This window comes from Garra rufa, chromosome 17, assembly GCF_049309525.1.
Source record: "Garra rufa chromosome 17, GarRuf1.0, whole genome shotgun sequence".
Taxonomy (NCBI): Eukaryota; Metazoa; Chordata; class Actinopteri; order Cypriniformes; family Cyprinidae; genus Garra; species Garra rufa.
The window spans coordinates 42938834-42953328 of record NC_133377.1 but is presented as its reverse complement, the minus strand read 5'-3'; the positions used below and the strand labels follow the sequence as shown (position 1 = coordinate 42953328).

Genomic DNA, 14495 nt, shown 5'->3' with positions numbered 1-14495 from the left:
GCACACTTTGGCTCCTAGGAAGGGCATTTAATTTGATAATATTGAAACTGTATTCACTAATTATCATGTACATTTATACCCTTTTATTCAAATGAAGCTCTATGAACAGTTTCTGGGAGAGGCTTTTGATTAAAGAAAAATCTTTACCAAGTCACAAATTCCACATAAATTCAAATCATGCCGTTTGCATGCTCGTTTACATGTCATAACAAAATAAAAGCAAAAAGAGTGCATGAAACTTTCACTTTACAGAGCATATTGAGTCTAACATTAAACCAGAATCCAGAGTCAGCTTGTCATACATTGTTGGACAGGAATTTGGTGGTTTAAAGTTAACTTGTTTTCATTTCATCTCAACGGCTGTTTATGAGCACTGTTTATTCATATTAAACATATAAGCTAAATGTTTTCAAACTTACGGCGTACACTACACTAGCCTCCAAAGGCAAAGAGCAGTAACTACGCCAACACTGAAACTGAGAAAAATGCCTTTAAATTTTTTACACCAGCTAGTCAAACATGTTGACACTCTCATCTCTCATCTCTGAAATGGGACACAATTTAACCAGGAGACTTTGCCACAAGACAAAACAGTCACAAAGTCCATTTTAAGCCTTAACTCAATTTTAACCAAATGTGTAGTTACTGCGCTTTGCCTTTGGAGGGCAGTACAGTCTCCGTGCTCAGTGTCCCAAACACAAATCATTTTTATATTAATTTTTTTATATGTATATTTTCATTGTCTGGCGATCTGGGATTTTGGTATGCAGTTAAAGGGGAGGATTAAAACGTTTTCGGTAGTATTATATCACATTGTAAGTGTATATTAGCACCATTTGTTGTTTTCTCGTGGCGTTTGGACACGGAGGTGGACGTCAAACTTAACAACCGAACAGTTTTGAATGGAGAAATTGCATTATACATTTTTTTAATTTTTAATGACCAAATTTCATATTCATAAATGTACATTTTCAGTTAAAATCCATGTTTTGTTGCATTTAATAATGAAGTGAAACATTATATGGAGTCCATATTGCCCTCAAAGAAACGATGAACAGAAGCTGACACACAAAGTTTTTGAAGAAATGTTTTGCTATTTTTAGAGCTGAACACTGGTATATATCATAGTATCTATTTTGTAAAAATAGACTTTGATTCGCGAACTTACGCTTACGAACTTACGCCTGTCACCAGAAAAACTTTTACCCTGCAAGCGCCAATCCGGAAGCAAGAAACACGGAAGTCTGAAAAAGGCTAAACCCAATGGCTGTTTATGAGCACTGTTTATTCATATTAAACATTTAAGTATAAAGCTACCTGTTGTTAGTGTTTTTAGCTTGTTGTGTTCTGAGTGATAAGGTTGGTTTGGTGAAAACCTTTGCTAGAGTTTGAGGCATTAATGAAGTGTTTTGGCCGTTTAAGTGCATTTTGAATGTGAAATGAACTGCTGTGTCAAGTTGAAAGATGGTTAGGAGAACTGTGTGAAGAGTTTGGAAAAAGTGACTTCAGTATCAGTGTTGGGGAAAGTCACTTTTAAAAGTAAAGCATTACAATATTGCAGATACTCCCTAAAAAAGAAACTAATGACGCTTTTTATGGAAAGTAATGCATTACAAAACTGTACATTATGTCACTAATGTCGTTGAAGAGAGGTGGCAAAACCTGTTGTTTGTGAGTTTGGGTTTGAATGAGCATTCGAGACAAAGGAGTATACTGGAATAATTGAATAGTTAAAAGGGCACCTATCATGCCTGTACAAGATGGAATTTAATGCTGCGCTCCAGGCAGGTTTTTGAGCTGGTAAATCACGACTTCAAATCATGACTCACGACTTTGTAGTGTTCCAGGCAAGTCAACCCCAACTTCCTGAGCGCAATTATTATTATTACATTTTTATTCATTTTTTTGAAACGTTATATTGTCCTAAAGTCCATTTTTCACTGTGTACCACTTGCATAAACACCGCACCCGTAGGTGCAGATATAGTGGTTATGTCACGTCAGAACTCGGAATTGGGAGTTCTGGGAATCAGTTCACAAGTGGGAAGTCACGGGTTTGACTGCCGTTCGGGTGCACTTCCGTGGGTAGAAGGTTGGAAAAACATGAGTAACAGGTTGCCTTGAACATGGCATAAGTCTCAGGTTTCCCCAGAATGGGTCTGAGAAGTTTCAGCTCAAGACACCCCACAGATCATTTATTATATCCTTTTGAAAAGGCCCCTTTAAATGCATGTTTCTTTAAATGCAAATGAGATGTTGCTCCCTGCCCCCTTTTCCAGAACAGGGCTGTGCCTTTACAGCTTGTAACTTAGAAACTGCTTATAAAACATCTGTTTGGTCTTATTGTTGTAAGGCATTGCAGTTTTTCTTTGCATGTGATGGAAGAAGCTGACATATTAGATGCTGTAGAATCTACAGTTGTTAGTGTATTTCTGATGTTATCTATTTAATCAGTGAGGAAATTCATTACTATTAGTCATTACTAGTAACCTATACAGGGAACATTTAGATCGAATACCGTCTTATTTGTTAATCTAGCCACTGTGCTAAATAAAAACGTATATACTTGTGTTTCCTGTTGAACATTTGTCACCTGAACACCTGAACGAGTTTTACCATGTAAGTTCTTATTTTTTAATACAGATCAATTCATTTCATTTTGTTATTATACCAATAGTTTTGTTTTTGTGTAAAACCGTCTGCTAATGCAACGAGTGAATGATTATGATGATGGTTTTATTTGTGGATTATCTATTACAGTTTTCTATAATCGACACATTTCTTAATACTTAGGTTGCCTTTTCAAAATGTGCACTGTAACAAGATTACTGTGAAATTTACAGTAACTTACTGGCAGCAATTGGCAAGTAAGTTGCTGTAATATATTCCACAGTATGCTGACTGTAAGTTTCATCACAGTAACTTACTGTACTACTGTAATTTTTATACAGGGAATATCACAGTACCATAATTGCATTCAGATTAATAGAATGCTCTTTTTGAATGAATGAATCATGAATAAATTAATTTTTAACAAAAAGTAATTAGTATACTGTACTATAATGAACATTACTGCTTTAATTGTGTGTAGTCTAAAAAACATTGTTTTATTTTGCATAAACCTAAAAATGTATAGATTCTAACTATAAAATCTTTAGCTCCAGTACAGGGTATACATCAAACATTATATGACAAACCAGGAAATAGTTTTAATTACTGCCACTTGTCAGAGAAAGTATTAACAGCATCATAAAATAACAGCAATATCAATTGATTTAATTTTTTGTTAATAAGTTAACTTAGCAAAGTGTTTTCAATATATTTTTTTTATATCAGTGAAAATAAACAATTAACAAACAATTAACATTTATACAGTGGTGGCCAAAATTATTAGAACACTGGTATTTTCACCAGCTGAAATCTCACAGAAATTCCACTGGATTATCATTATTTCCTACTTACACTACAGCAAAAGATAGAAATAACTGACTTAAACCCATGTTAAGCTGGTAAAAAACACTGGTGTTCTAATAATTTTGGCCACCACTATATAGTCAATGTGGGCTAAACTGATCAATTATCATCTGATCAAAAACTTATCAAAACCTGTTGTTTGTGGGTTTGGGTTTGAATGAGCATTCGAGACAAAGGATTACACTAGAATAATTAAATAGTCATAGTTTAAAGCAAACATCTGTTTGGTTTTGATTATCATGTCTATCATGCTCAAATAATGCATTTTAAAGCCATTTTAGTTTAAACTTGAGGCGAGTACTTTCACACACAAATGTACGCTAAAACACAGTCAGTTATGTCTGTGAAGGTAAACAAGCTGGAAAGAAATTGCATGTTTATATTAGATCTGTGTTTTAAGTGACATCAGCGTAATATACAGTACCTTAACATGACCCAAACAATTAAATAAAAGTTACAATTTAATCACTCACTGCTCTGACTAAATAAAGTCTATAGCTTTAATAAGACATTTCTTACATGACTGCTGCCTTGAAATGCTCTGGGGTGAAGATAAACGTCTATCAGTGGGTGAAACTGGTCAAACCTGTTGACTCTGTAATTAGTAAACTCTGAGACACTGCTTATTCATAATTAAAAAAAAGGAGTGTCAGGATTTTTATTATTACTGGGTGGTTGTGCACACATACTGCCAACAATTTATGTTCAAACAAGTACAATGCATAATAGGTGCCCTTTGAAGTGGACATTTTTATCATGCAACATCAATGTTAAATATTCATGCAAAATGAAAATGAAATTTATATTTTATTATCTGAGGAACGCATTTGAGTTAAAGACGTTAAGATGCCCACATCAAAAGAAATTTACAGAAGTGATTTTATGTCCATACACTCTTTGCTTGCCATAGAAGAACCATTTTTGGTTCCACAAAGAACCATTCAGCCAAAGGTTCTTTAAAGAACCATCTCTTTCTTACCATTTTATAATCTGAAGAACCTTCTTTCGTTACAAAGAACCTTTTGTGAAGTAGAAAGGTTCTTCAGATGTTAAATGTTCTTTACGGAACCATTTAAACAAAAAGGGTTCTTCTGCATCGTGAAGCACCTTTATTTACTTTTTAAGAGTGAAGGAAGCACATTAAATGTAAGTAACATGTCTACTATTAAGATACATTTTTTGGAGAATAAATTGTCATGATTTAGTTGAAATAATGTTACATTGTCATTCAGTGTGAGAATATTTATGCAAACATTCAAACATGCTTATTTGGACTTGTACATATTAACATATATAAAAGAATAAGGAAGCATATTCAATTTTATTGTGTTTTAAATGAGTACAAAAAACTTACGCGACAAATGGGCAAAACCAGTGGCAAATTTTTTAAATGTAGAGTTACAACTAATTAGTGTTCGGGGTTAATATGTCATGAATTGATTTTTGTTGTAAATATGCCAAGATTGTTACACTGAATGACTTTTCAGTGGGTGTCTTCTGTAAATGAGGGGAAAATGTATATTTATTTTTTTGCTCAGAAAAAACAAAACAAAAAATGCAATTAAATTAAACAGAAAACTTTTTTTTTTTTTTTTTGAAAAACAACAATTTAAAGCAGTATTACACTTACTGTTTTTATGCTTAAACCCTTTTTTGTCTTTGACCCATTTATTCTTACATGGACCTCTTTTGTGGATGACATAACCAGCTCTTCTGTTCTCATCTTCAGGTTGAAACTTCTGCTGCTGTTGTGCGTTTTCAAATACAGTGGTGAGTATATACAGTAATTTTTTTTAATAAACTGTAACAAATCTACATTTTCAGTTCCAGGTGGAGTCACTCCAATCTAGTTGATTGTTTTGTTATGACAAAATAACTATGAATTTGACAGATTATGCACTTGATAGAGTATTAATGCATATTGTGCATCAAAAGGGACACGACAATCATTCTGTGTGCGCATGTTTCTGTAAGCATGCTTCTCACACATGAGCACAGAGTTGGCCTTTTTGGGGTTAAATGGTCAAATACACACACAGCATTGACACTTTCATTGAATAACTAAACTGTCTGTATTTGCAGAATCCATCCCTACACATGTGATGGGAAAAAAGGGAGCCAGCATCATCCTGCCCTGTGAATTTGAGGCCAGAGAGATTTTTCATATTGGTTTAAACAGACGGTCAAAAAACATCCTTGTTTATCAAAATGAATACTGCCATAAACGAGTGTGTAAAAAAGGAGCGTGTGATGTCTTCATCAAGAATCTGAGACTGAGAGACGCTGGGAGATACATTTTAAATGTCTATCACTTTAATGCTACGTCAGTGCTGGAGCCACAAATCAGGACGTACCAGCTTCATATTTACGGTAAAGTCAAACTTTGAGACTTTGAATGGGACAAGCTTAATAAAAAAATGATTACAATAGCAATATAACAATGATTAATGTCTTTCCGTTTTCTCCTCAGATGATATTTTTGTGAAAATCGGTGAAAGGCTAAAGTTGCATGTTCTGTTGCCAGACGCTCATCACGTTATGCACCAAAACAAAAGCAGCACTGAATGGAAGGAGGTGTGGAAGAGAGAACACAAGAAAAGAGTCAGTGTATCACACGATCGACTGAGCGCCAGTGATGGGGCCTTGACTATTGAAGCATTTACGGATGATGATGCAGGAACATACAGAGTTCTGGACTTTGATGGAGAAATCATGATCACAGTGACCATCACAGATGAGAAAAGTTCAGTGGACATTTAGTAATATTATTTTTTAAGCACACAGCTGAGGTTTATTCATCATGATTTGAACAGAAATTTGATGCTACATTTTGTAACTAACCTTCCAATAATAAGAATCAGAATCAAAGGTAAAAACTGAACTACACGGATGATGACAAAAACAGTAAGTTTAATAAGAGGCACTGACACCTTACACAATCTTTCATTAATGTTTTGCGTGTGAATAAAATGTAAAATATGCGAGACTGAATTACTGCTCGTAAACAAACTTTTCTTTCCCACCACACAAGTGAGCAGGTAAATAATATGAAACCACACCCATGTGATTTATGTGACGATGTTAACAGAATATTCTTAACATCTGAACACACACTTTGGCTCCTAGGAAGAGCATTATTTGAAACTGTATTCACTACTTATCATGTAAACTTATTTTATTTTATTCAAATAAAGCTCTATGAACAGTTTCTGGAAGATGCTTTTGACTAAAGAAAAATCTTTACCATGTTATAAATTCCACATAAATTCAAATCATGCCGTTTGCATGTCATAACAAAATAAAAGCAAAAAGAGTGCATGAAACTTTCACTTTACAGAGCATATTGAGTCTAACATTAAACTAGAATCCAGAGTCAGCTTGTCATACATTGCTGACAGGAATTATGTGGTTTAAAGTTAACTTGTTTTCATTTCATCTCAACAGATGTTTATGAGCACTGTTTATTCATATTAAACATTTAAGCTAAATGTTCTCTGATATCTACATAGAAGGTATATGGCATAGAAAAGGGCAAAAAATCTCCAGAAATGGTTTTACAGGTCCATTTACAACCCTAGGATTTGTCCCTAGAATGAAGTGCTCTGTTTTTGCCTTATTTGGAAACTTCATGAATATTAATGAGCTCTGCTCTGATTGGCGGTTTCACAGAGCTGCTCATCTCTATAGCTCGCACATAGATAAAAATATATATTTAATTAGGAGCTCTAGCCGCTTTTAATGTGCGGTTTGTTGAATCTGCCGTTTTGAATCACCGACATTTTAGTCTGATTACTGTGATGCATGTGCTCTGTGTAATGTTACAATGCAGAGACACAAGTACTTACCACACACGTTCAGCTGCTCGTCAGTGATTCTCAAGATCTGTAAATCATTCGCCATCATCAGCGCAGTTATCTCTCTGTTTATGTGGTAAGTGAAATCCTATGTATTGCAATATAACAGCTAACCATGTCCCTTCAGTGGCTTGCCTTATTTTACTGATGTACTGAAGTTAATGATGATGGGGCGATGCACACAAGTGAGCAGGTAAATAATATGAAATCACACCCATGTGATTTATGTGACTATGTTAACAGAATATTCTTAACATCTGAACACACACTTTGGCTCCTAGGAAGAGCATTATTTGAAACTGTATTCACTACTTATCATGTTAACTTTATCATGATACCAAGATGGCGGCGCGTACACATCGCGAGGCTCAGTGTCTCTCCAGTTTCTGCAAATTTGCAGTATTTTACCTGCTCATTTCGGGTCTGTTCGTGCAGAACAGTAGTGCCTTTACATTGTACACCCGACGGGAGCATTTGGATATTGGTTTGGACATCCCTGCTGAAAAAACCAGCATATGCTGGTTAGGTATGTTTTGGTGCTGGGATGCTGGTTTTAGCTGGTTTATGCTGGTCCTTTGCTGGTTTATGCTGGTCCCTTGCTGGTTTATGCTGGTCCTTAGCTGGTTAATGCTGGTCCTTTAAACCAGCAAAGGACCAGCATTAACCAGCAACATGACCAGCATAAACCAGCAAAAACCAGCAAGGGACCAGCATAAACCAGCAAAGGACCAGCATAAACCAGCAAAGGACCAGCATAAACCAGCTAAAACCAGCATCCCAGCACCAAAACATACCTAACCAGCATATGCTGGTTTTTTCAGCAGGGATTCCCGACGGTTTTATCATCAATCTTCGACTCGTCCTTGAAATCGCAAGATCACCCGTGGCTGCGCACTCTACTCGGCCGGGCGGAAGTGCTCGTAGGCGGCGACGCGACCATAAACAAAGATGGGGGAAGCGTGGAGGACTAAGAGCTAAGCTAAAGCTAACACCACACCGGCTCTCTTTACCCAGCATTTTCCTCGCTAATGTACGGTCGCTAGTGAACAAAATGGACGAGATTCGACTCCGCATCAACCACAGCAAGAGACTTTGGAACTGTAATGTCATGATCTTCACTGAAACATGGCTAAACAGCGATATATCGGACAGTGTTATTGCTCTAACTGATCACCACACATTCCGGGCAGACAGAACGGCAGATGACTCTGGTAAGACCAGAGGCGGAGGATTGTGCATTTATGTTAACAAAGCTTGGTGCACGAACTCTGTTATTATTGGGAGACATTGCTCAGCTAACCTAGAGTTTCTCATGGTTAAGTGTAGACCGTTTTATCTGCCGCGGGAATTCACCTCCACCATAATAACTGCTGCTTACATTCCTCCTGACGCTGATGCCAAGCTTGCTATGAACGAACTTCATGCAGCCATCAGCAAACAACAAACTGCTCCCCCGGAGGCTGCATTTATTGTTGCGGGGGATTTTAATCACTCAAACTTAAAGACAGTACTCCCAAAATTTCACCAAAACATTTTCTGTCACACCAGAGGAAACAAAACTTTAGATCATGTATACACAAACATGGCTGAAGCTTATACTGTGACCCCCCTCCCCCACTTGGGACAATCAGACCACCTTTCTTTGTTCCTCACCCCCAAATACTCACCCCTCATCAACCGTGTGAAGCCATCAGTGAAGACCATCAAAGTGTGGCCATTGGGGGCAGACTTCACACTTCAGGACAGGTTTCTACACACTGACTGGAGTATGTTTGCTTCTCAGGCCACCTGTGGCTCTCACACGGACATTGACAGATACACTTCTTCTGTTCTGGATTATATCAACATTACCATAGACAGTGTTACAACCCAGAAACAGATCACCACATACCCAAATCAGAAGCCATGGACGAACAAGGAGGTGCGTCTCCTGCTGAAAGCACGCAACACTGCCTTCAGATCAGGTGATGCACAGGCCTACAGCACTTCCAGGGCAAATCTGAAGAGGGGCATCAAAAAGACCAAGCACTGCTGCAAACTTAAGCTAGAGGAGCACTTCTCTAACTCTGACCCTCGACGCATGTGGCAAGGCATTCAGGCCATCAGCGATTACAGACCCAGCCACTCCACCCCCATAGCCACTAATGTCTTCTTCCTAGATGAGCTTAATGACTTTTATGCTCGCTTTGAGAGAGACAATACAGACACTGCCACCAAGATCGTTCCCTCAAATGACCACTCACCCATCACACTAACCTCCTCTGACGTACACACTGCACTGAGCCGGATCAACGCGCACAAGGCTGCTGGACCAGACGGTATTCCTGGCCGCGTACTGAGGGCATGTGCAGAGCAGCTCGCTGGGGTATTCACAGACATTTTTAACATGTCCCTTGCCCAAGCAATTGTTCCCACATGTTTTAAATCCACCTCCATTGTGCCAGTGCCAAAACACTCCAACCCAACATGCCTGAACGACTACCGCCCTGTAACACTCACACCCATCATTATGAAGTGCTTCGAGCGGCTGGTCCTCTCACACCTCAAGAACTCTCTCCAATCCACACGGGACCCACACCAGTTTGCCTACCGTGGCAATAGGAGCACAGATGATGCAGTCTCCATAGCGCTGCACTCTGTACTCACACACCTGGACAACACAAACACTTACTGTATGCACGAATGCTGTTTGTTGATTTCAGCTCAGCATTCAACACTGTCAGACCATCTAAGTTAATCACCAAACTTAGAGACCTGGACATTAACACCTCACTGTGTAACTGGATTATGGACTTTCTGACCAACAGACCTCAGCATGTTAGGTCAGGCCACATCTCCTCCACTACTGTTACACTCAACACTGGTGTGCCACAGGGCTGTGTGCTGAGCCCCTTCCTCCACTCCCTCTTCACCCACGACTGCAGGCCTGTTTATGGATCTAACTCCATCATCAAGTTCGCAGACGACACTACAGTGATCGGTCTCATCAGCAACAACGATGAGACTGCCTACAGGGAGGAGATTCAGCACCTGGCCACAAGGTGCACAGACAATAATCTGCTCCTTAACACTACCAAGACCAAGGAGCTCATTGTGGACTTCAGGAAGGGAAGAAGAGGTTCACACGAACCCATCCACATCAATGGGATGGCTGTTGAGCCTGTTTCTTCCTTCAAGTTCCTGGGGACCCACATTTCAGAGGACCTATCCTGGACCACCAACACCTCCAGCCTGGTCAAGAAGGCCTCAGCTATCTTGGTGAACTTCTATCGCTGCACGATAGAAAGCATCCTTACAAACTGTGTCACAGTCTGGTACGGAAGCTGCTCTGTTGCGGAGCGTAAGGCACTGCAGCGGGTGGTGAAAACTGCCCAACGCATCATAGGGAGTCCACTACCAACCGTTGAGGACATTCATAAGAAACACTGTCTGCGTCGAGCACGCAGTATTCTTAAGGATTCCTCTCACCCCGCCCACAAACTGTTTTCTCTCCTGCCTTCCGGCAGGCGCTTCAGATGCCACAGGACTAGAACCAGCAGACAGAGGAACAGCTTCTTTCCCAGAGCTGTCTCCTTATTGAACTCTGCCCCCCACTGACACCCGCCCCTCTCACCCACCCCACACTCTCCCCACTACCATTGCACTATTTAATATTCTTTGCACTACACTGTACATACCCATTTGTAAATGCACATTTCCATTGCACATATACATATTGTAAATCTGTGATAAATCTATACATGTCTATTTGTAAATTCCTGCTTCAGTATACAGCAACCTGTATATTATGTTCATATCTACCTGCAATTTACATTATAGTTAATAGCAACCTGTATATTATGTTCATCTAATTGTAAATTCTAATTGTAGTTAATTATCATCTGTAAATTATGCTCACAGTACTTCATCTGTAAATATTATCCATATCCTCTCCCTGTACATATCTCCTATAAGTGCACTTATAACTTATAAATTATACCTATATCCTGCACTTGCTGCTTATTGCACTCCTGGTTAGACCTAACTGCATTTCGTTGCCTTGTACTTGTACATGTGTAATGACAATAAAGTTGAATCTAATCTAATCTAATCTAATCTAATCTAATCTAATCTAATCTAGGAGGCATAACTATTAACGATCCCAGGAAAGTTTTGTAACAGACCTGTTATGTTGGAATTGACCTATTTTTCGGTGGTCTTTTGCAAACACTAGATTTCTATAAGAAGGAGGAAACGATGGTGTTTGAGACTCATGGTATGTCATGTCCATGTACTGAACTGTTATTATAAGTAACTATAAGGTAAACACAGTTTTCCATTCTATGGCACCTTTAACTATGCCAAGGTAAACACAGTTTTTTATTCTATGGCACCTTTAAAGTTTTTACACCAGCTAGTCAAACATGCTGAAACTCTCATCTCTCATCTCTGAAACAGGACATAAATTAATCAGGAGACTTTGCCACAAGACAAAACAGTCACAAAGTCCATTTTAATACTGCGCTTTGCCTTTGGAGGACAGTACAGTCTCCATGCTCACAGTGTCCCAAACACAAAAACATTTTTATATTTATTTATTTTTATGTATATTTTCATTGTCTGGCGATCTGGGATTTTGGTATGGAGTTAAAGGGGAGGATTAAAACATTTTTGGTAGTATTATATCACATTGTAAGTGTATATTAGCACCATTTGTTGTTTTCTCGTGGCGTTTGGACACGGAGGTGGAGGTCAGACTTAACAACCGAACAGTTTTGAATGGAGGAATTGCATTATAAATTTCTTTATTTTAATGACCAAATTTCATATTCATAAATGTACATTTTCAGTTAAAATCCATTAAATTTAAAGCATTAAATTGAGTCCATTGCCCTCAAAGAAACAAAAAGCTATGTGAATTGTGCAAGCCTGTACATACTTTAATGTATTCCTATGATATTGTTTATATCTACCCCTAGCTTTTGAAATTTCCTTTGCATTTCTTGGAATTGACTTGTACTGAATGTTTTGACATTGTTCTTTAATAAAAAAAAATAATAATAAAAATAAAAAGAATAGGGAAAATGCAAGGCTCATTATGGACGTGAAGCTCCGCCTTCTTAATGAAAGAGCCAATCGTTGATTAGTAAAGTCAGCATCATTGCAGCTGCAGTTAGAAGTCCCGGTTGCTATAGAAACAATCGGCGCTCTAAGACCTGAGCTCAGAATTGCGCATGCGCACTGGCTCATTTAGCTGGAAAAATAAGCGTTTTTTAACGCTATTGGAGCACTAGTAACCATATTTATGTGGCAGTTCTTGTCAGATTTCATTGGTGATTTTAAATATAATCGTAAGCTTGGTGAACAGTTTTGGAGAATTTGATGTTTCCCCATTCAAAGAGATAGGAGCTGCATTTGCCTGCCCGAGAGGCGTTTCAAAGATGGCCGCCGAGTGATATGACTTGCCTTAAAGGGACTTTGTTATAACTTTTAGTCAACTATTTAGTGTGCACGCAACGTCCCTGGAACAGAGCGGCGAGGCACAAAAACAGGTTACAACACTGTGGCTTTAAAGTAAAAGAGTGCAGTGAAGACTCCTTTTGAAAATGTGCATTATAAAGCAGAAAATGTCATTTAAAAAGGTAATTTATAAAGCAATAAGAAAGAAATTTTAACTTCAACAATTAGTGTCCTTAGTTTCAAAACACTTCGTCAAAAGCAAAGTATCACACTCAACAGATATTACAAAAAACAATAAAGTTGTCACTTTGAACATTGAAAATACTGTAATTCAATGCTTCAACAAAGACTATGTGATGCCTTTAAAAGCAACAGGTGAACTAATGATGAACATTCACTTAAATAGCAGCTTGTTTAGTCACAGTATGTCAAAGCACACAGCCAGACTCACCTGAGCAGCAGATAAACAAAGATGCTTTGCACAAGTACTGAAAACACGGAATGGAGTTTCATTGAACCAAGTGTAATAAATTTGAGGAAGCAGCAGGTCAAGGCTGTCACTAAAAGTTTCATTTATTAGGTCAATAATTTCCTAGTGGGTTCAATATCATTGGCCTTAAAAAGTGTGTGGGTCTTGTCCCATCCACATACAATGGTTCAAACAGCCATGTCTAAATAGGACTTATAGGCCTAATATTCTAGAAAAATTACACAAAATGTGTCGAAGTGACAGTTCACCCAAACATGAACATCACCCCATGAGTCAGGACATTTTTTAAATATAACTCTGAAAGCATGCTCATGCAGTAATTCATGCAGTAATTTTCCTTTTTAAATTCTTGTATTCTATGTGCAATGTTTTTTTTTTTTTTTTTTTTTTTTTTTACTTTATATTTAGACTGCATCCCATGCCACTTGATAACTGTATCAGCTTTTAGTTAAAGATGCAAAGATTACAATCATAATTCATGAACTAAGAATGATTTTTGTTAATAAAGCCATCAACTATTATTACTATTATAAAAAAAATAGTAATGAATTCACAGTATAATCTCTGAGCTTGTATAAATGGCAAACTGTGGAAGACTGTGTATTTTATGCTGGTTGTGGCCTACAAGCTTGCATTGACACTTGACTAACAAAACAGCATTTGATTTGTGAGTTTATGATCATAAATACTCCATGTTTTATTCAAATTAAACTCTATGAACAGCTGGGGGATTCTTTACATTAAAGTAAAAGGAGTGAATATAACTTTACACAGATCACTTTATCATGTCAGTCTCATAAACTTTCAGAATTGTTTTTTTGAAAGAGGAAATTAATTTTTTAAGGTATTTGCATTTATTTAAGCAACAGTGATATAAAACCATTTTTGGCTTTTAACACAATCTGTGATACAAGGAAACCTTCTCAAAACTTTTAAAGCAGTAAAAGTTAATTATTAAATTACACATTTAAATATATAGACAAGAGAATGTAACAACTGTATAGTTTACGTAAAATATTAAATTAATTTCCCCTCCTACACAAATGCTATAGTGCTTAATTTGCAATATTCTTTCAATACAGTCACAAAAAACACAATATCTGACCTCGTCACACAGCATAATTGCTAACATTCACAACATATCTGATTATCAGAAGCTTCACAGTCACAGTAAGGCAATTAAAAGATATTGCATAGATATTGTTTTTTTTTTTCCTAAATGTGCAATACATCATTTGG

The 14495-nt window shown here is 37.5% G+C and overlaps 1 protein-coding gene across 1 annotated transcript; it reads left to right on the top strand.

Annotated features, from left to right (window-relative positions):
• The first annotated feature begins 2366 nt into the window (after positions 1 to 2366).
• Positions 2367 to 6681, top strand: LOC141290324 (uncharacterized). Its single transcript, XM_073822500.1, has 4 exons — positions 2367 to 2618; positions 5203 to 5243; positions 5556 to 5843; positions 5944 to 6681. Coding segments are annotated over exons 1-4 (621 nt in total). The 5' UTR covers positions 2367 to 2616; the 3' UTR covers positions 6234 to 6681.
• The last annotated feature ends 7814 nt before the right edge of the window (positions 6682 to 14495 follow it).

Excerpts from the sequence above, each read along its gene's own strand:
- LOC141290324 (XM_073822500.1), top strand. Across the intron at positions 5,244-5,555 it reads GTGCGTTTTCAAATACAGTG|AATCCATCCCTACACATGTG; the intron begins GTGAGTATATAC and ends CTGTATTTGCAG. Across the intron at positions 5,844-5,943 it reads GTACCAGCTTCATATTTACG|ATGATATTTTTGTGAAAATC; the intron begins GTAAAGTCAAAC and ends TTTTCTCCTCAG.